Raw genomic sequence first — 19544 nt, forward strand, 5'->3', positions numbered from 1 at the left:
AGAGAGAGAGAGAGAGAGAGAGAGAGAGAGAGAGAGAGAGAGAGAGATTCAGATTTCGGGCAGGAAGGTGTGATTGTAGCATAGAGATCACTTATCTTGGAAATGAGGCAACCTGGGTTGAATGAGCAGATCCTTTTGCTAGCAGTATGACCTTGAGAAAGTTGCAGTTTCCTAACCTGTAAAATGAAGGGGTTGGGTTAGATTTCTGTATTCTCTGAAGTTCCTTCTGACACTAATATTCCATGAGATTGTGAAATAATATTGACTATGTGAAAACACAATGTCTACACTTAAGTCTAAAATTCAGTTTTATATAACAAAGTTCACATTAAGCCAGTCAGTCGAATGAAATTATTAAGCACCTACTATTTGCCAGGCATTTTGCTAAGTGCTGGGGATATAGAAAGGCAATAGATACCTGTTGTTCATAAGTAGGCAGAGCCAATATAGTAAAAATAGCAACTTTACCCAAACTAATTTATATATAGTGACGTCCCAATTAAATTACTAAAAAATATATTTAACTGAATTAGAAAAAACAATAACAGAATTCATTTGGAAGAACCAAAAGTCAAGATTATCAAAGGAAATAGAGGAAAGAAAAAAAAGCAAAGGAAGAAGGTTTAGCAGTACCAGATCTAAAACTATAATATAAGGCAGTAATTATCAAAACTATCTGGTACTGGCTAAGAAATAGAAAGGTTGATCAGTGGAATAGCAGCAAATAAATATATAACCTTGTATTTGGCAGGTATAAAGACTTAAGATTTGGGGATAAGAATTCATTATTTGTTTAAAAATTGTTGGGAAAACTGGAAAGCAGTATGGCAGAAACTGGACATAGACCAATATCTTATACCATTTACCAAGATGAGGTCAAAATGAATATGTCACCTAGATATAAAGAGAGATATTACAAGAAAATTAGAAGAACATGGAACATATTACTTATCAAACTTAAAAATAAGAAAACAGTGTATGAATAATGAAGAGACAGAGCAAAATTAGGTGTAAAATGGATAATTTTGATTACATTAAATTTAACAGGTTTTATACAAATAAAAGACAGTCCCTGTCCTCGAGCTCACAAGTCTAGTGGGGAAAACAGCAAACAAACTTCATATAGGAAATAATTAGAAGAGGGAATGCATTAGAATTAAGAGGGGTTGAGAAAGGCTTCCTGTAGAAGATGTGACTTGAAGGAAGCCAGGAGACAAGTAAGGAGGGAGAACATTCTAGACAGAGAAAATGCCTCAAGTCTGGGGATGGAGTGTCTTGTTTGAGGCACAGAAAAGTCCCCGGATTGAAGTGTATGTGTTGTGATTGAAGGTGTGAGAAGACTGGAAAGCCTGGGAGCAGAGGAAGGGGCTCTTTCCATTGCATCTCACATATCACAAGGTGATTATTTAGTCGAGTAACTGGCCAGATCTTAACATATATTAAAGAAAATCCCTCTTAGATTCTCGTTCTGTTTCTAGATGATCACATTTTCCTTTAAATTGCATACGCCTTGGGAAGTAAGGACCATGCAGGCAAGTTCCTTGTTTAGCTGCAGGAAGGGACTCAAAAGCCTTTAAGGCCAGTTGCCTTGGTTCCCTTAAACTGCTGTGTGAGTCAGCATGGGGGGGGGGGGGGGGGGGGGGGGGGGCCGGGGGGGGCTGCCACTCTGTTGGTAGAAAGGGCAAAGAGAAAACCCAGGCTTGACTTTGCCTTGTGCCAAATGGGTCTCACACACATTACCACGTATGCACCTGTTGCCAGACCTTCTCTTTCCACATCAACATCTTCTCCAGCTGAGCTGGGGGCCTAATGTTTCCTCTACCGCTTGTTCTTCAAAAGGTCCTACTTTGTCATCTCTCTGAGAGTAGTCACAAGGATGTTTACATTTTTGGCAACACTAGTGCAGAGACCAGAAGTGGGGATGGGGTCTCTGCCCTCTTACCCAGAGGACATGATTCCCTATGAGCAGAAATACCCTTCCTCTCTAAGGAAAGAGGTCATCAAATCAGGATCTGCTCTGTTGGCTACTCACGCTGGACTTGCGGGGCTGCTGCCAGGCTCCAACACATGTCTTTCCTTTCATCCTGTCTCCCATAGAGCGAAAATGCCAGTGAGGATGCTGGTGAGGGTGAATATGTCAATCTGTATTCCTCTGGCCAAAGCAACGGGGAACTCCCTCACTCTGAAGGAGTAAGTAATGTACAGAAGGCAGAAAGAAGCTTTTGGTGCATGCTGAGTTCACATGGGGTGGGGCAGCCTGCTTTCTCCAAGCCTCCCCATCCTCCATTAGGATGCTTCTGTGTGGCTGTGCTGACTTACCCACTGCCATGTGAATGGAGTATAGCCCCATTCAGATGCAGAGCAGAAACATCTTTGCTTCTTTTCAGGCTTTGGTGACTTTTTCCTCGGCAGTGGTTTTCCTTTGGCATTTGCTTTGATGCATGTGGCAGTCTTGGTGATAGGTCTGGGCCTTCTACTGAAATGTCTCTATGGGGCTTCTCCCTATCCCACCTTCTGTGGTAAAGAGTCTCCCATCCTGCCCTAGTAGAATAGAGAATGTAACTTCTCCCACCCCAAGACTGAGCATCCCTTCTCAAACCATTTCTTCTTCCTCGTCTTCAGCATGTGTACTGATCCTAACAAACAGTAGTAAATTCCTTCCAGAATCCTGAGTGCATCACCCAGGGCAGTGGCTTCTGTGTTTATGCATACACTGCACATGTAGCCATTTGACGGATTATTTGACATCTCTATCTTCATTCCATCATTGCTTCCATTCATGACACTTGAGGAACAACAGTTATTCTGAACATTCTTTCTGGTTTTGATTTAGTAAGGCAGGCTCAAGTAAAAAAAGCATCATCCTTCAGAAACCGCGTGACAGCAGAAAAACGGAAACCCAGTGACACCAGAAGGCAACTCCTTGGGCCCTTGCTGAAGGGGTAACACAAAAAGGCTCTCTTAAGGCCATCTGCTTTTGCCGGGGCCACCAATACCACAAGTTTTGATCTTGTTATTTCATTATTGAGCACTTAGTCTTGATCCTGTCACTCAAAAAGTTTGGTCTTCCTTTTTTTATCATTAAGACAAACCCAAAGTCTTACCGAGTGTTCGTGCTCTCTCTTTTATGCCCACCCCCCCAAAAAAAAATCCTTCTGTGCTCACACTGAGCAAGACAGAGCTCAGAGTTTACAGTGTTACAGTTCATCTCAGAATATCTGGGCATTTGCAGCTGATAGACCTGGGCCTGCCAATGCTAAGGGATCTAGGATGTTTCTTTCCTTATGCTCCCAGTCCAAAGTCATCATCCTCCTCTGGTGGCCTGGTCCAAATCCATCTGTGCATGAGAGAAGAAAAATTCTGATTTACTTTTCTTGGCTGTTTTCCCTCTCTAATCAATGGCCAACTGCAGGTGCCACGTTTTTCTTCTCTTCGAACTCTCCTCCTGCTGTCGCACTGACAGCATCACCTCTAGTACAACAAACCACAATGTTGGAGTTTCATTATTTTTACAGAGTTGCATAAGTTGGGAGATCCTGAGAAAGAGAAAGTAGGGGAAGAGAGCTTATACATCCCTGCCTGAATTGGTGTAAACCTTGAATCCCAAGAAGGTCAAAGTATTTTAATTTTCTTTGCATATTTCCATTGGGCTGAAACCTATATTTTACATATAACCATAAACTCTAGTAGTGTGCACAATTCAAGTCATGCAGCCACTTCAAGTGATTCATTATGCACATGCATGAATATGCTTTGGCAAGGTGATCCACAGGGAGCAAAAAACTGGAAAAGACAGTTTTCCGGTCAAATCAAAGATGACTTGAGCTTAACATAAGGCTTTTCATTAACTGGAAAGTGAGCAAAGGTTTCTTAAGAGATCTTCCAAAAGGTGATTGGTTTATTTGATTTCATTCTGGTTGGCAACTGATAATGTGTTATAATTATTGGTGTCTTTTCATAGGGTCAGAAAAAAAGCCAAGAGGCAAAAATGTTAGTCCCAAGTGAAGCTCACAAGTTTCTTATGTAATTAACTCTGAGGTTCCATCTCATAAGAACATTAAACCACATAAGAACATGAAGGCAAGAATGCTAGGAGACCAGAGCGACCCTAATGCTAGTGTTATGACCAAAACCTTGTTTCCTTTTTCAGGAATCACCAGCTACAAGAGACGGACACCCCAAAGATTCCTCCTTACATGGCAGCACCTCTGGGAAAGAAAACAGAGAAGGTGGAGAGAGGTAAGAACTGTATCCACTGGAGCCATCTCCTCTTACTCACCTCTCTCCATCCTTGGATCCACTCAAAAAAAATCAGAGGCCAGTCAGCTCCATGGAAAGGCAGAGTTTCCTCCCCGCCACTTGGTATGCCAGTAGACCTGGACTTTACTTTGTTGGAGTGGGAAAGGCCACACAGGCTGCTCTCATTTTAAAGGATTTTTTTTTTGGTTAGGAGAGATTTTTCATTTTTTTAAAATGAACTAGCAAATAATGGTGCCAGAACATCTAGTCTGTCCTCCCTCTGCCCTTCATGGACTGGAAAATGGAACTTTCTGAGTTGCATAGAGTCCTCTCAAAGGAAAGACAAAATGAACTGCAGTGCCAGCTTCTCCTTGTCCTTTTATGAAGGCACAACTGCAGATAGGCCGTCTGGAAGGCAGATGCTCAGAGCTGTTATTTCTAGGGGTGGGGATAGGGTTAGACTATTTTCCCTATGGGCTTAGCACAGTGGTTCTCAACCTGGAGTCCCAAGGGGTCTATGGATAGATTTCTGGGCATCTTTGGACTTGAAGGGAAAGAAAAAAATTACATCTTTATTTTCACTAACCTCTAGGTGAAATTTAGCATTTCCTTCAGATGTCTAAAAACATTATTATTAGAAGAAGTCCATGGGCTTACCTAGACTGCCAGAAGGCTCCACAGCACAAAGTTGGTGAAGAACCCCTATTCTAGCAGAAAGAACGCTGGCCTACCGGTCAGATGGCCCAAGAGTTAGTCTTGGCCCTGAAAACAAGTAGTAAATTATGTACCTGAATTCAAATTTGGCTCACACTTATAAGCTATATTACCCTGAGCAAGTCACTTAACCTCTGTTTGCCTTAGTTTCCTCATCTGTAAAATGGCAATACTGATAGCACCTACCTCCCAAAGTTATTATGAGCCTCGGATGAGATAATATTTGCCAGTGCCTGGCACATAGTAGGTGCTGTATAAATGCTAGCTCTCGTCATCATTATTTTACCTCCTCTGGGCTTCATTTTCCTTAATTCTAAAATAAAGGGATTGAATTTGATGACGTCTAACGTCTCTTCTGCCTTTAAATCTATGAACCTATGAAATACTTCTCATCCTAAGTCACTCTGTACAAGTAAGAATGCAATGATTTCATCCACATTAAATTCAACAAACAAAATGCAGCTGTTCTTAAAAAATTCTGCTAACATCAACAATCAGCAATGAGGATTTTTTTTTAATCACCCTAAAACAAAATATTGTAACTGACTAGAATCAGGCTTTAAAAAACAATAGAAGGTACCTAAGAGATAATAAAACTGGACTCTCATCTTACAGATGAAGAAACTGAGTCCCATGGAAGGGAAGCATTTTATCTAAGGTCACCCATGTCCTAACTTCCAATTCCCGTGCTTTGTGCCATATATATTTCTATAGGAACTTGTGTTCTCCATTAGAATATAAGCTTCTGGGGCAGCTAGGTGGTGCAGTGAGTAGAGTACTGGCCCTGGAGTGGGAGGACCTGAGTTCAAATGTGGCCTCAGATACTTAACGCTAGCCATGTGTCCTTGGGCAAGTCATTTAACCCGAATTGCCCTGCCTTCCCCCCTCCAAAAAAAAAGCCAAAAAAAATGTAAGCTTCTGGAGAATAAGGATTGTTTTTCCTTTTGTACTTGTGTCTACAATTCCTGACACGTAGTCAGAGCTTAATAAATACTTGTTGGTGAACTAATTCTGTCATGATTCCCTTTACCTCTTAGGGCTCAGTGAAGCCTAGAGAGCCTCATCCATCATCCAAACTCATTTATCACTTCCTTGCCTTGCCCATTCTTGAATCTCTAAGAGCCTTGACCATCACCCTTCCTCTTCCAGGCAGCTGAAGTCCCCAGATGGTTTGGAATCGACCCAGTCTGAGGAGGAAGTAGACGAGCTCTCTCTGATTGACCACAATGAAATTATGGCCAGGTTGACGTTAAAGCAAGAGGTGGGTAATTTAGGCTGTTCCCTTTAAAAACCTCCAGTTTCAGAGAATTTTACACAGCTGGAGAGAGGGGGAAGTGGGCTTTGGGTGGTTTCCAACCTCCAGGGAACTTAAATAGCAAAGACCAGGTGACTGAGGGTAGCCCATGCTACCAGAGGCTACGAGGATTCCCACCAGCTGGAGAAAATGGTGGTTACTTCCCTGCTTTGTACAGCATCAAACTGGCTTCTCTGCATCTTCAGGCCTACAGATAGAAATTCATGAAACCCACCACTGCCATGACAAGTTTCCTCCATCTCTTGCCTCTTTGTTGAAGAAGCAGCATGGCTGAGTAGATAACATGCTGGGCTTCATGCCAGGAAGATCTGACTCCACATCCAGCTGTTTGCTGGGGCAAAATGGGCAAAATCATTTAATCTCTCTGAGCCTCAGTTTCCTCATCTACAAAACAGAACGAATGCTCCTTTAGGGAGTAGCTGCATGACACAGCTGAGATGATCTATAAAAAGTGTTGTGTAAACATCGGTTGTTATTATTTTCAAATAGTAGACAGAGAACCAACCTTGAAACCAGGGGCACTTGGATCCAATCCTGCCTCTTCCACATACTTGTGCTTACCTACTGGCCACGTACTAAGTGACCAGGCAAGTCATTTGCCCCATCAGTGCTCTCGGCAGCTCCCTAAGGCTAAATTACAGAGAAGGTGTCAACCTGCAATGGTCGAGGGAGTTTCTTATGCCAGTATAATCATGTCTGCTCCCTGTCCTGAGCATCATTATTAATTAAATGTGGCAATCACACCCTGATACTGTGGCAGCAGTCCATCTGTGTTAACAAGGAGCTTCAGAAATTGAAATCTTGACAGAGTAGCCTGGCCATCCCTTAAGGAACTAGCACTGCTTCTGGGCTCTGGAATCGAGGCAGGCAGGCAAATAGACATCCTTCTTGGGATGCTGATGTACCAGACTGACTCTCCCTGACTCAGGGCCAGTACAGTAATGCATTCATGCTGAAAAGCTTTCAGCATGTCAAGGAGTGTAGAAGGGCAGCAATCTATCACTGGCCAGCACTTATACGAGGCTCACTTTGACAGCTGGGATCCACTGAAGAGAGGGCTAAGCCATTAATAATCCCCTAAGTGCTATTTCATGACCCTTGCCAGAATTTCACCTGAAAAATCATATTATGGGCCCATCCACCCTGCAGCTAGAAATGTCAGGTGCTTCTAGCACTCTGGACAGAAGGAAGGCATAAGTGCCTAAGGATCCCAGGTGCTGCTAAGGAGTGTTTGCCCTAAGCATCAGAAGGGGGGCGATATTTGATCTTTATTTGGCTCCAAGAAGACATAATATACAAACGTTTGGTGGTTAGAGCCCACACTGCAAGACCCTAGGTTCCGTGTATAGCCCTGACACCAGCCCTCTGACTGTTTTTTTTCTTTTTTGTTCCATTCTTCACCCAAGCAATGGAAGCTAGACTGACTCCCCTGTATCTCATGAGGTGGTTTGAGTGGCAGTTGAACAAAGCATAAGGTTCTTTATGGTCCTCTAGTAAAAGGTCCTGTGGATGTATTGTTGTGGCCAAGTAGTGACCAGCAAAACACCTGCACACAGAAACAGATCCAGCTCGGGAAGAGACCTGTGCACAGAACCCTCTTGGAAGGGTGGAGTGAACCTGAACTTCGTGGGAGGCTGATGCCCACCTCAGCCATTTCCTGTCTCTCACTAGTCACTTTTCAGATTATCTTTTACAACCTTCCCATCTTCCCTGTTGCTTGAATTCAACACATACTAGTAAGATGTGGAGATAAAATTAGTATTGTCCCATTGTCAAGTGGCTCAGTGCCCTGACCCACCCATGCCTGAGAACCCCAAGTTCTTACCCCCATTTCCTCCTCATGGGCACATAAGAATGAGCTCATGTCCAAGACCCCTAAAGTCCTGTTTTTCCACTCTTGGCCACTGAACTAGAACCTTCATTGGGTTACATTATTTATGACTCTATCTATTTGTTCAGTGATCTTTTGTTTGATGTGCCTGCCCTAACCACTCTGTAACTTTTGTGTTCACAGCCCTAAACCCTTATGTGAGACTGAACTGAGATTTGGGAGTTTCCCCCCTACCCTGTATCACCCATTTCTGTTTTCATTACAGGGTGATGATGGGCCGGATGTCCGTGGGGGATCTGGGGATATACTGCTGGTCCATGCAACTGAGACCGACAGAAAAGGTGAGTGAACTTGACTGTTAGGGAGTGAGACCCTGCAATACTGTTTAGCCCTGGCCTGTGCCCAAGAAGCAAGAACATGATGCTAACAAGTCCAGTCTTGGTTCAGCCCCTCTCTGGACTGGTAGCATTGTTCTTTTTCATGAGCACGGCCTGCCCCACAGGCAGGAGTTAGTTGTTTGAAGATATGTGCCCTTGACCATAGGGGAAATTCAAGCAAATGAACGTATAAGAATCAGAAAATTCATCCCTAGCACTAGAAGAACAATGCAGAATGGCATGTCTTATCAGCGCCGGGTCATCAACATTATCTTTGTAAGGGAGGAACAATGGGCCATTGTTGTGTTACACACTTTTCATTGTGAAAAGTACTTCATCCCACTATATTAATCCAGTCTCAAGCTGTGAGGACTTCATTCATGTGCATTCCTAGGAGATTGTTGGAAAGGAGTTCATTGTCCTCTCTGGTGAAATATAACAGGTAGAGGAGTCCCTTAACCTCACTGGGTGTCCCTTCCTTGTCTGTAATGAGGAAACCAGACCAAATGATCCATCAAGCAACAAGCACTTTTTAAGTACCTACTGTGTGCCCAGCACTGCCAAGCGCTGGGAATACAGAGACAAAACAGATGAGTCCCTGCCCTTTAGGAGCTTTTATTCTAGCAGGGTAGAACGAGCTCAGAGTCCATTTCCAGGACCTAAGCCTCCCATCCAGTATACAAAGTGCTTGATTCTATCATCTTCACAGAAATGCTGCCCACATAGGAGGAGGTGGGATATGAGAAAAGTGCCTCTTTTGGTAGAATTAAAAGTCCCTCTGACATAGAGAACACTAGATTTGAAGTCATGACCCAGCTCTGCTACTCCCTTCTACCTGTGAGACCTTGGACCAGTCGTTTAACCTTCTCATTTTCAGTTTCCTTATCTGTAAATGGTGGAGATTAGACTAGATCAGAGGTGTCAAACTAGTGGCAAAGCTATGAACAGGCCACAGAAATAGATTAAAATGTAGTAGGAAATGTTTAACAAAATAAATATGAATACAGCACAACACAGATAATGTAAATTTGTGGTTTTCTAAGTCAGTGTTTGATAGCACTGGTCTAGATATTTTTTTAGGTCCCTTTTAGTCTAAATCTTTAACCCTATGAATTAAGATTAATGCAGGTCTTTACACAAACTTTCCCCAGGCTCTCTCATTTATTCATTTAATATTCACTAAGCATCTACAAAGCACTGCCTGAGGACTAAGGATACAGAAGTAAAAATGACATAGTCCCTGCCCTCAAGGAGCTTGTAGACTACACTATGGAGGCAGTGGAGGGCAGGGGTTGAAGAGATGTAAAGATGAGTAAATGGAAAATACGTACAGAGTCATTTTGGAGCATGGGAGAACACCAACAGTTGGGGGGAAGTCAGGAAAGATCACATATTCCAGAAAGAGGTGGCCCATATGAGCCTCAAAGGGAGCTAAGGCTGCTACAAGGAAGAGGTGGAGAAGAGCCCTCTGGACATAAGGGACTCCCTTCTCAAAGGCACAGACAGGAGGGAAGGAATGTCAGATGCAGCAGGCGGCCCAGGCCAGTTTGGCCAGCATATAAAGGTGGGGAAAGTAAGCACCAGGAGATGAAGGGTTTTAAACCCCAAAAGAGTTTGTATTTTATCCTAGTAATACTGAGAGCTATTGAAGCTTCTTGAGCACAGCTGAAAGCCTGATCTCCTGTGCCAGGCCAGAAGAGACTGTGGCCCTTTCCCTTTTTTACCTAGGCTGATGGTAGCCTTGTCCCCCTGGGCTGGGGCTCCTCACTACACTCACTTATAATGAAGATTTCTTACCCTAGTTGTTTCACCCATTTTTCTAAGCGACTAAAAAGGGAAATGGGAGACCTTTTTTCTCTTACTGCAGAACCTAGAATGTGAGATCTGAATGGGAGCTTAGAGAGGAACCTTCATTTCATGGAGAAGGAAACTACTGCCCAGAATGGTTAAGTGATTTTCCCAAGGTCACAAAGTGAGCCAGTGGCAAAGCCAGGCCAGGCACCTAGGGCTTCACACTTCCAAATCATGTCTACTCCACTGCCCTTCCATGCAAAGTGATGGGGGCGGAGGGAAGGAGAGGAGGGAGGTGCTTTGCTTAAGACTTTGGGGGTCTTTTAAAAATTTTCTCAGAGGTAGAGGTTCAAAGTAAGGGCAGAGGGTGTTATGTCAAAGCCCAGTGAATGATCACTTTTTTCCCTCCTTTTTAGATTTGGTTTTGTACTGTGAAGCCTTTTTGACAACCTACAGGACGTTTATCACCCCTGAGGAGCTCATTAAGAAGCTACAGTATAGATATCCTTTATGTAGTGCCATCAGTACTGTTCAAGTCGTTCCCCGCCCCCACCTCCATAATACTTAGGTGATTGAGTTGGAAAGCTCTGAGGGGGCTATGAAGGAAGAGTTCTGTTAGCCAGGGAATTGTGATTAAGGGAAGTTTTCATGGCCGAATTAGGCCATGCCCCACTCCTTGTGTCCCTCAACATTTGCACTTGTGAGCTTCAACTAGAAAGGCCACAGCATAACCTGGAGCAGGGGTGGAAGGTAGCCGGAAAGGTCCTGAAAAACATGCCCTCCCAGGGATGGACTGGAAGGACCTGGGAATGTGTAACCTTGGCAAGTGTGGGCTTCGGGGGGGGGGGGGGTTTAACTTGGAAAGGCTGCACGGTATGATGGGTAGGGTGCTGGTGGTCTTCAGGAAAAGCCTGGATTGCTGCTTGTCAGGGATGTTGAGGGAATTCCAGTTCAGGTAGGATTAAGCTTCATGGCCTCTGAAGTCTCCTCCAGACTGGCCATAGTCCTGGCAGTTTTAAGCATCGTCATCGTCATCGTTCCAGGCCGGCTTAGGCATGAGGTCTCAGGTGTGCAGCAGAGTTCTCACCCTGAACAAGTCGGAAGATCCCGATGTAGGAGGTGGCAGGGTCAGGAAGCATCATTCACCTACCTCCCCTCAGCCCTCCAGCTTTGGGCAATACCGAGTGATGCTTCCTGAGGAGGGCAGGAAGTGGTTGGAGCTGGCTGACTGATAGTCCTCATTTCTAGATGCCCTGGTACTTGTGTGAGCACACTCCCCACACCCACAGCCTTCCCAGGCCTGGCCCCCTGCTCCTCTCACATTCTGCAGAGCCTGTCAGACCCCCGGGATGCCTTGGTCCTGATGGCTCACCAGCTCAGACCTGGGTGAGGCAGATATTTGAGGCTGCCCTGAAGAAAGCCCTTTGCAGACCTTAAAGCCCTCTAGGTGACTTGGTGGCATAAGAGGAGTTAGGCCGCACAGGAATGAGGACTGGCTGGAGAAGCTGCTGGAGAGAAGTTAGCCTGGAGCGTGACTGCCCTCCTCCAGCACGCCCTCACCCTGCTTGGCCTTGGAGCAGGACCAGGAACAGCAACAGCGTTTGGGAAAGCCACCACAAACCTGAGCGCATTGTGAGTTCTGCTGTCTGATACCCTGCCGCACCAAGGGCTCTGCTTGCTGGGCTGGCCCACCAGAGCCCACGCCCCTCTCCCTCCTCTGTTCCTGGATGCCAAGTCTGCCCGGCTGCTGTTTTCCTGCTAGAAGCTTCCTGAGGAAGCCCTGATGGCTGGCAGCATAGACCTTCCAGCCTCATGGCTCAACACTGCCATCTACTGGACAGATGCAATTATTGTTTCAACACAAGGAGAGAATCCCACTTCCACTGCCCATCACCAGGGCCCTGTGACCATCCTGTGGCCCTGCTGCTTCCAGAGTTCAGTGTCTCTACACAACCCTTCTCCTCTTGGGAGCAGCCTTCCCCTGCTGGCTCTCCTTCAAGTCTTCTAAATTTCAGTTCTAAAAACATATCCTCCTGAGGACACCCACCCCATCAGCCATCCATGTGAATAAGAGACTGGTCATTTTAGTTGACCTGAAGCTCGATATGAACCAACTGGAATGGCTGCTGAGGAAAAAGGCTTAGGGGATCTTCAGCTACCATCATAGAACTATAATGAAGGGGACCACACTCAGGGCCCCAGGCAATTTCACCTACCTAAACCAATGAAGTCACAGGTACAAAGCCATCCCTGCCCATGTCTGGCCCAGAATTTGAAGAACAAAATGAGGTGATTGTCCCAGTATACTCTACAAGAGTTAGACATCTGAGGATCATCGAGTTAGGCCCAGGAGGCTCAGAGAGCCAGAGTGGCTTAGAATCACATTGGTAGCAATCTGCACAGCCAGGATCTAAACCTTGCTCTTTGTGACTATAAATCTAGCACTCCGTCCATTATGCCAACACTGACTCATACTCTAGAGCAGGGCTTCTTCATCTTTGTGACTCCTGCCCGCCCCCCCTGGCAAGTCTGGTGAAGCCTATGAACCCTTTCTCGGATAAAGTTCTTAAATACACAAAATAAAACACATAGAATGACAAAGGAAAACAGTTGTGTTGAAATAAGAGTTATCAGAATAATTTTAAAACAAGTTCACAGACACCTGCTTCAGAACCTCTGCCTGATCTGGAGGCTTATATGTACGTCTAGATGTGTTCCCTTTTACAGAGGACATAGAGGATCTGGAACACCCCCAGAAAAGGGAGACTAGGATAGTCTGGAAATGGTGCCTCACAGAAGAACAGTCAAGGGGGGCCAAGGATGTTCAGCCTAGAGAAGAGATGGCTTAGGGGGAGCCCTAGGATAGTTGGAGACCAACATTTCCAAGTATCTGAAGGATTGTCACATGGGAGAAGAAGCTGACCTTCTGTGTGCCTCCTGAAAGCCAAATTATAAGTAGTGCTTGAGTATAGGGAACCAAAGAGAGGTAGAGTTTGTGGAATCACGCTGCATCCTGGATCTAAAGTCAGAACGGACCTCAAAAATCATCTAGTCTGATATCCTCGTTTTACATATGAGGAAACTGAGACCCAGACTGAGCTGCCTGAGATCAAACAGGCAGCATTCAACAGCAGAGCTGGGAATAGTCAAACCCAGGTCATCTGCCTCCAGATCCAGGGCATGACACCAGGCTCTCTCTCCCTGCCCAAGAGAGCAGCTGGCATCGACCTGTCACACCATGGGCTTGGCTGCCTCATGGGACAGTGAGCTTCCCTTCTCTGGAAATATAAAATACATTCCTGCACAAGGTTGGAGATTGGATCCGGAGTTCCTTCTAATCCTAACGGTCTGTAGTTAGTCCATGTTATAGAGACACTCACACCACTCACACACCCTTCACTGCCTGCTCCTCCCAGGGCTTTTCATCCTTTTTGTTTTGATCCTTCTCTACATCCCTCATGTTTCTCAAGGCAGAATTGGACACTTAGAGCCCAGCCAGGGGGGGTTGACCTCCCTGCTCTCTGGCCTTTCCAGAAATTCATCTCACTAAAAACTGAATTGACCTAACTGACAGAAGCAGCCCAGCCAGATTGGTTCTGTGAGGCCTAAAGGTCGTCAGCTCCTCCCTTCCCACTAGCTGTGTCAAAATGAGAGTTAACTTCCTTAGCACATGCTCTACATATGAGAAATTCTGCCCCTTCCCTGACACGTTCAAGAAGCGAGTCAGCAAGAATACCTTCTTCGTGCTGGTACGGGTAGTGGACGAACTGTGGTAAGCTCTCTTGTTCCCTTTGTCTTCAGCAGGGAGCGGGGTTGGGGACAGAAGGACACAAGCCAATGGCCGATTCTTTATGCTCTGATATTCCAAGACATTTCCTCTGCTGGGAGGGTTTGCCCCTAGGTTGGCCTGCCCCTTCCCTCCACACTTAGTACTGGCTTCCAGAACTATAGTCTCTACTAGGGCATGCAAGCCGTGATGGCTTTTGATTATTTTTTCCTCTCATTTTTTTGTCTTTTCACCTGTCTGCTTGGGATAGAAACTAATTGGAAACAGGGCCTATGTCTTTATTGTGTTCATAGTACCAAACCCAGTGAGCTGCATTGCATCCTTTAAAGAAACATATATATCATTTAAAGATTATCATATGAGTCATATGATAATTCTGCCTATCTAAAACCTGACCTCCCTCAGCCAGAGTAATGAGGCTCGTCAGTATCAGGGAAGGAGCTCATTCCTTCATTTAACAGACACTTAGCAAGTACCTATAGTGTGTAAGGTGCTGTGTCAGTCCTGGAGATACAAAGACATCTGCAGTAAACACCTTTCTCAAGAAATCCACAATCTACTGATGGAAAAACCATGAACTACATAGCTATGCTACAAGGCAGAATGTGATTAGAGGCAAAGAACTGTGAACATCTTGGGACAGAAGAGATCAATCGGAATTGGTTGGGGAGAAAGGTTAGGAAGGCATAAAAGCCAGAAGTCTGCTTAGGAAGCTAATCTAGTCATCTAGACAAGGAGGAATGAGAGCCTGAAAAAAGAATGAATTTCATGAGGATTAAAAGATGCAGGAAATGATCCAAAGGAGCATGGATAGGATTTAGCAGTTGGTAGTTTATGGGAGATAAGAGGAAAGATTCAAAACTGAGTTGGGGCTTAGGTATTTTGGTGACTGAGAGGCCCCTCCAGCCATCATAAGTGGAGAGGATGGGGAAGGGGCAAGTTTTGGAGGAGAGGCAATGAGTCTGTTTTCAGATGTGCTGAGTTTGAAGCACCAGCAGGCCAGAACAGATAGAGAGGGTTAACCAAGAGTTGTACATAATGGGGATCAGAGGTCTAGGGGAAGGTTGGGATTATTTGCATAGAAGATATAATTAAATCACCAAAAGAGAGAATATAGAAAGAGCCAAGGACAGAAACATGGAGGTCCCTGCCTCTAAGTTGTGGGATGAGGATGCCGATCCAAGAAAAGAAACAGCTCCCCAGAGTTCTCTGGGGCATGATCTTCCATGAGACAGATTCTCTTAGCTAGGAACATTGCCCTGTAACTTTCCCAGATGAAAAAAGAATCAAAGGTGAGGTGTGATGCTGGAGTAACAAACTAGGTGCCCAAGGGGAAAGATAATCCAAGATGCCCCAGGCCAACCTTGGCAGCCCAGAAACTCCTTCTGCCCTCTCCTAGAAATGATGTTTCTTCCCTCTCCCTTTCATCATCCGCACCAATTTCAAACAACTCTGAGCACATCTTTCTTCTCAGAAGCCTTCAGTGGCTTCCCATTGCCTTCCAAAGAAAACATACACTTCTCCTGACATTCAAGGCCCTCAGTGGTCTGTTGAACATTCCTTTCTCACTTTATCTGCTACTGCTCCTATTCATATAACCTATCATTAAGCCAAACTGGATTATTTACTTTTTGTACTCTTTCCCATCTCCTTTGAATGAGTGAATGAATGAGAATATATTAAACATGTACTATGTACCAGTCACTATGCTATATCTCCTTTACACCTTTACTCACTCTGTCCCACACCCTTACTCCCATGCCTTGAAAGGTCTGTCCTCTTTCCTCTCCACTTCCCCCTTTCAAGGACCAGCTTGGATGTCACCTCCTCCATGAAGCCATCCCTGAACTCTCTACACCCCAGCTGAAATGATTTCTGTCTCCTCAGATGTCTGAGCTCTATGTGGGAACTGTCCATTGTAGTTACTCATTCGGCTTTATATCATAGCACCTGCACACCTCAGTTACCCCTTCCATTAGCTCATGAAGTTTTCAAGGGAGCTCTTTATGTCCTTTTTTTTCCTCTGTACCCATAGGCTCTTGTACACTGTGAGTGTTTAATAAATGTTCCTTAAATTGAATTGACCTAAATAGCCACCAAGAGCTGTTTAAAATAGAATTGGAAGCTAGAAGAAGTAAAAAGAGGAAGAGGGAGGGAAACCCCCAAGCGTAAGACATCCCAACGTTGTCAGCTCTGTTGGTTATTACCTGTGTGACCTTGGGCACATCATTTCCCCTCTCTGGACCTCATCCATGACCAAAATGTCTTTCCCAGCTCTAGATCCTATGCTCACACTAACCCTCAGCTCTTCTGCCTTTAGAATTTGTAAACATTTTTTTTTGCAATGTAATTGTTGCCCTACCTCTGATTTCAAGGTGAGCCCTCTCACAAAGCCCTGTGCCCACTCAAGGTCTGTTTCTCTTACCGTTGCCATGGTTATGGATGCCCCCAATGGGCTGTTTCTCCTGGGAGGCGAGCCTTGGCCCGCAGGGGCCCATCATGGCCACTTCTTTGAGATAGATAGATATCTGTAGGTCATAAGTGACTCTTGCTTGCTTCCTCTGGGTGATGTGGGTCTCTTTATCACACTTCAGCCTGGTGGAATTGACCGAAGAGATTCTAAAGCTCTTGATGGAGCTAGTGTTTCGGTTAGTGTGCAGTGGGGAGCTGAGCCTCGCCCGAGTTCTCCGGAAGAATATCTTGGACAAAGTGAACCAGAAGAAGATGCTAAAGTGTGCCAACTCTGACCAGCCCCTGGCTGCTCGAGGAGTGGCCGCTAGGTGAGGAGACCGACCCCCAAGCCAGCCCTGCCCAGCCTGTTCCTATGCCTGCACAAGCCAGGGGAGAGACAGCACAGTGCACTGGATTGGGAGTCAGGAGACCCGAGTTCAGATCCTGGCTCGGTCACTTCCCACCTAGGTGACCTTGTGCCAGTCCTTAGCCTTGCTGGGCTTCTCTTTCCTCGGTTATAAAATAAGAGAGTTGAACTTGGTAGCCTCTGAGATCTCTCCCAGCTCAAAAACTATGAGCCGTACATCATTGCTTTTTTAGCAACCTTTTCCCACCCACATTTCCATCCACTGCTTTAATGAACCTATGGTAAGTTTCCTCTAGAGACCAGTCCCTTGTGTTTCCCAGACTGCCTGTCCTAGAACATACTGCTACTTTGGAAGTTTTGTCATGTCATTACTGTCCCTGAAAGGAGTCAGCCCCTTGCTCAGGGTCACACAGCTGGTTTGTGGGAGAGATAAGACTTCAACCCAGACCTTTCTGACTTCCTCCAAAGTTAAGCCTTGATCCACTCCACCGTGTGCCTTTTCATATAGTAACTATCAGATTATTGTATTAGCGCCCCTACACTGAATTCTCTTCTAAAGGAAGTTTATATAGGGTGTCCCAGAAAATCTTAGTGCCTTAAAAAAATCTTAAGCATACTAATAACACTGCACTGATATTTGTGCAACATCATGTATGTGTGTTCATCTATGTATACCCTGAAAAGTAATTAAATTTACTGTAAAAATATATTTATAACCTGTATTTGTAGAGGGAATTTCCTTATCTGAAAGTTCCTTATACCAGTGAGATCTCAGATCCAGCCTCAGTTGCTGTTAATCTTTATGAACAGTGCTCAGAACGGTTGGTGAGACCCACTGTGTGCACCAGAATACCGAGCTGTACTGGAGTGAGCACCTCCCAGAGTTACCTCTCCTGGTCACTTTTCCCTCAGCTGTGTGGAGACTGTCAGAAGGGACCAGGGAGAAGGGAATCAAACCCTGTGTTTTGAGGGAAGAGGAGGCAGGTCACTCTTTTTCTGAAGCATAAAGCAGTAGACACGAGGGTGGCAGCACCATGCAGTAAAACAGCCACAAAACCAAGGTCAGGTCACTGGCCCCACTGAGTCTCTGTTTGCCCCATCTTTGAAATGAGCAAGTTGGATCAGATCATACCTGTGTTCCCATCTAGGCTTAACATTGTCAGTCCCTTCCCATACCAGCCTTCTGCAGCTCCAGGTCTGCCAATGCTGATTTCTTGCCCCACCTCATCTCTTTCAGGCCTGGGACGCTGCACGACTTCCACAGCCATGAGATTGCTGAGCAGCTGACACTATTGGATGCTGAGCTCTTTTATAAGATAGAGGTATGGAGCCCAGGCATGGTCCCGAGGGGAGGGCCCAGAGGAAGATTGAAGCCAAGCCTGGGATGGCCCCATCCCTTTGGGGGCAGGTTGTGAGCTGTCAGGGAAGGGCTGGGCCAGGCTCTGAGTTGTATGAAAAACCAAGGTGTTCCAGCTGTCAGAATATTTCATTCTTCTTTTTTGCTTTCAGATCCCAGAAGTTTTGCTTTGGGCAAAAGAGCAGAATGAAGAGAAGAGCCCTAACTTGACGCAGTTTACTGAGCACTTTAATAACATGTCCTACTGGTAAGGAAGGGCACAGAGGCATCTTCAACTTCATTTCTCTCTCTGTGTTTCACAGACCCTCATCCCTTCAGCCTCCTGCTGCCAAGCTTGGGTGCACATGTCTACCTGGGAACACTTTGAAAGAATGATGAAGTGGCAGCATTCATTATTTTGAAATTTTTTCTAATTCCCCAAATGAAATGACCTTATAGGCATATAATTCTGAGGACAAGGAAACCAAAGCCAATCTGACCAGACTAGCCACCCCCTAAATAGAATAGGCTTCCATCTCTGTAAACAAGGGAAGGACACTCAGCCATTCCATGGATTGTGATTCTGTTTAGGCTTCCATTCAGGACTTTCCTTTGGGATTCTTAGCACTTAGGATTATATTTCCATTTCAAAACTAGAAACCCAAAGTTTAACTTTGACCTTAGGAGCCCTAAAGAACTCCCTTTCCTCTTTATGAAGGTTTAGTCTTAGCCCACAGCTAGGAAGTCAGACATCTAAATATCTTTAAACCATTGTCAGATAGCTATTTTCTCTTGCCAAGGCATCTATCTCATCATCTTCATTAATTTGCTCAACTGAAGAATGGAGCTATTCTGAATGAAGATAACCAGGCCAGGGAGGACCCTTGTATCAGAAAAAGATTTTGATCTAAAGAATGCTCCATTCTTTAGGGGGCCGCTAGGTGGAGCAGTGAATAGAGCACCAGTCTTCCCCCTCCCCTCCCCCCCAGGAATATCTGAGTTCAAATGTAGCCTCAGACACTTAACACTTACTAGCCATGTGACCTTGGGCAAGTCACTTAACCCCAATTGCCCTGCCTTTTTTTGGAGGGGGAAACCCTCCCCTCCCCCCCCCAAAAAAAAAGAATGCTCCAAGATGGTCTATCTTAACCTGGGGTCTATGAACAATATGCTTCTCATTTTTCCAATACATCATCTCCCTTAGGGGCTTGTACATTTCTCAAGAACAGGTATGAAATCTCTCTCTCTCTCTCTCTCTCTCTCTGTCTCTCTCTCTCTCTCTCTCTCTCTCTCTCTCTCTCTCTGTCTCTCTCTCTCTGTCTCTCTCTCTCTCTCT

General features: G+C 45.2%; 1 protein-coding gene across 5 annotated transcripts in view; it reads left to right on the forward strand.

Annotated features, from left to right (window-relative positions):
* Nucleotides 1–19544, forward strand: part of RAPGEF1 (Rap guanine nucleotide exchange factor 1) — a 190182-nt gene that overhangs the window by 155692 nt on the left and 14946 nt on the right. For 3 of the 5 annotated variants that reach the window (XM_069069313.1, XM_069069314.1, XM_069069317.1), the window contains 9 exons: nucleotides 2098–2190; nucleotides 4151–4239; nucleotides 6103–6214; nucleotides 8365–8440; nucleotides 10684–10768; nucleotides 13947–14039; nucleotides 16649–16834; nucleotides 18110–18194; nucleotides 18382–18476. In XM_069069313.1, coding sequence (XP_068925414.1) covers nucleotides 2098–2190; nucleotides 4151–4239; nucleotides 6103–6214; nucleotides 8365–8440; nucleotides 10684–10768; nucleotides 13947–14039; nucleotides 16649–16834; nucleotides 18110–18194; nucleotides 18382–18476 — 914 coding nt within the window. The remainder of the gene's footprint in view (nucleotides 1–2097; nucleotides 2191–4150; nucleotides 4240–6102; nucleotides 6215–8364; nucleotides 8441–10683; nucleotides 10769–13946; nucleotides 14040–16648; nucleotides 16835–18109; nucleotides 18195–18381; nucleotides 18477–19544) is intronic. The other 2 variants (XM_069069316.1, XM_069069318.1) reach the window with 1 other exon arrangement.

Source organism: Petaurus breviceps, unplaced genomic scaffold, assembly GCF_028583685.1.
Source record: "Petaurus breviceps papuanus isolate PSGF00001 unplaced genomic scaffold, PetGlider_PUasm1.0 90779, whole genome shotgun sequence".
NCBI classification, from domain to species: domain Eukaryota; kingdom Metazoa; phylum Chordata; class Mammalia; order Diprotodontia; family Petauridae; genus Petaurus; species Petaurus breviceps.